The sequence below is a fragment of the Musa acuminata genome, chromosome BXJ1-1 (assembly GCF_036884655.1).
Source record: "Musa acuminata AAA Group cultivar baxijiao chromosome BXJ1-1, Cavendish_Baxijiao_AAA, whole genome shotgun sequence".
Classification (NCBI taxonomy): Eukaryota; Viridiplantae; Streptophyta; class Magnoliopsida; order Zingiberales; family Musaceae; genus Musa; species Musa acuminata.
Genome location: NC_088327.1, coordinates 20,704,552 through 20,706,716, shown reverse-complemented (window position 1 = coordinate 20,706,716; position 2,165 = coordinate 20,704,552). Strand labels below are relative to the sequence as shown.

General features: G+C 52.9%; 1 protein-coding gene across 2 annotated transcripts; it reads right to left on the bottom strand.

Annotated features, from left to right (window-relative positions):
- Positions 1-710: 710 nt before the first annotated feature.
- On the bottom strand, positions 711-1,898 carry LOC135587448 (uncharacterized). 2 transcript variants are annotated; one of them, XM_065078874.1, is made up of 2 exons: positions 1,647-1,898; positions 711-1,558 (listed from the first exon to the last, which is right to left on the bottom strand). In XM_065078874.1, exons 1-2 carry the CDS (start codon positions 1,765-1,767, stop codon positions 825-827), a joined length of 855 nt encoding a protein of 284 aa, XP_064934946.1. In that variant the 5' UTR covers positions 1,768-1,898; the 3' UTR covers positions 711-824. The 2 variants fall into 2 exon arrangements, with proteins under 2 accessions (XP_064934946.1, XP_064934938.1); XM_065078866.1 differs by having other exon boundaries at positions 711-1,576; positions 1,647-1,890.
- Positions 1,899-2,165: the final 267 nt, after the last annotated feature.

Sequence of the window (2,165 nt, the reverse complement as noted above, 5' to 3'; positions counted from 1 at the left end):
GGCTGGCAGAGTGGAGTGGCGTTGCGGTTGGCACGCTTGAGGCGGCTGAGAGACATCAAGCCAAACTTGGATGGGATCAATTCACGGGTTATTGTTGAAACTTGCCCGCTTCGTTTACCTGCTTTGTGATTGAATTAAGGGGTGGACCCACAAGTATACGTGAGTCGTCGTCGCTACCGTCGTTTCCGAGTGACTTGTCGGGTCGGGAAATAACGTCTAACCCACGAAAGAAAAATCAAACAACGACTTGAGACGCAAAGCATGACTGATTGGGCATGCGGTGACGAACGACGCGGTGCGGTGAACGTCGTTTGTTGGCCGTACAAGATGACAAAAGAGGGCACATGGTGCTATTCGTGGTCGAGCCACGACTTTTAGTGCACGAAGATACTGACCGAGTTAGCCCCACGTGCTTCTCACTCTTGATGGCTAACACGCGCGGACGTGGTAAGCGTCAACCGGTGCGATTACGAAGAAGTCAACGGGTTATTTTTGACTTTGGATTTCAAGCCAATATATTTCCTTAAGATTGGATAATTCTAGAGATTAAACACTTCCTGCTTAGAAATGCAATAGATAAGCATGATGTACGTATGTATGTCGCTGCGTATGACCTTGTTACAAGTCAGACCTTTTGTCTTACTGTCACCAAGATGTGTTTGATAGTACGTGTGTGTGTGGCTCAAGCTTACTCTGTTGACTATGATCACTTCTTCCTCAAGGGCGAAATCAATAGATTGATTGCTATGTCCAATCCTTACACAATGCAAAGATTACATGAGAAAGAGCTGCCTCATCATCATCAGAGCGTGAGAAGAGACAAGTCACCAAACCTTCCTTTCGCCCACAAGTCCCAAGACCTCCTCCCACAGCCCAAGACTCCCCACACTGGCCACCCCTGCCACACTTGGGCTGCAGGCCACCACCCTCCAAAACCCCGCCCTGATCTCGTCCCTCAGCTGCTCCCTCTCCCACCCACAGTAGCCATCGAAGAACCTGAAGTCCCCCGCCCCCACCACGTCCCTCTTCACCATCTCCGCCGCGCACCCCACGCACTCCTTGGTGCCGTAGTACAGCCCCTCCATCACCTCCTCGAACACCCCGTCCTCCCCTCCTCGGGGGCCGACCAGGAACAACGCCTCCTCCAGCGGCCCGCCGAAGAACAGCGGCCGGTCCGAGAACACCCCCGCCACGTCCAGGTCCACCGAGGGCGTCTCCTTGATGGACATGAGCGATGGCCGGTTGAGGATGACGCCGGTCGGCCCCAGCGGGCCGGCCGAGAGGAGGAGGATCACGGTACGCTCGAAGATGTGCACGCCGTCCAGCTTCTCGGTGGCGATGAGGAGGCAGCCCCGCTCCGGCTCGTGCAGCAGGTGCGCCCACTTGTCGCCCACCGGCTCCGGAGGCGTTGGGCTTCGGTCCATGCCGCATAGAGCAAGCGATGCGGCAAGACTGGATGCTTGCTCGCCGGCGACCAGCCTTGCCCTGAAGGATCTCCAGTCTGATCTGATCACTAGCTCGCCGTCCTCGTCCTGTGGCTGAGGCCTGAGCTTGCAGCCTGGTAGCTTGGAATTAGCTAACACCATGACACTCTCCACCCATCAATACCAAAGACCTTGCCGTGGAGAAGGAAGAACAGCACTTACAAGTTACAGTTGAAGATGAGGTGCCACCGCTTCCATGGAAACCTTGACCGGACCTCTTCTTGTGGAGGACTGGCGATTTCGGCTTGAAGGATTTGCAGGTTAGGAAACAGGATGCCTCCATTGATGCTTATGGCCCAAAACTCATTGGCTTTCTAAGCTTATAGATGCCAGAGCAGACAGAACAACGAAGCGGGTGCAGATGATGAAGAAGCTCCACCACCAAAAAAAAAAGGAGCAAGAAAAAGAAGAAGAAAAAGCTTTCACCACAGGATTTGGAGCCCAATCCAACTTGGATATAATACATCTCTTTTGCTCTCAGCAGCCAATGTCTAGAAAACGTATGTCATGATCGTAGAGTTCCACATAGGCTGGTCATTTCTTGTGGTTCCTGCATTTTGGGTGCTGCTTCATTACTTTGGATTTTCTTGGCCATGGTTTAGTTTGAGAAGCCTTGCGACTGGTGATGTGGAATTGAGGTAGCCATGAAATATGGACAGTGGATCTCTTTCTTGCTGCATT

Excerpts from the sequence above, each read along its gene's own strand:
- LOC135587448 (XM_065078866.1), bottom strand. The coding sequence starts at position 1,767 with ATGGAGGCATCCTGTTTCCTAACCTGCAAATCCTTCAAGCCGAAATCG. Across the intron at positions 1,577-1,646 it reads CTCATCTTCAACTGTAACTT|CTAATTCCAAGCTACCAGGC; the intron begins GTAAGTGCTGTT and ends TCATGGTGTTAG.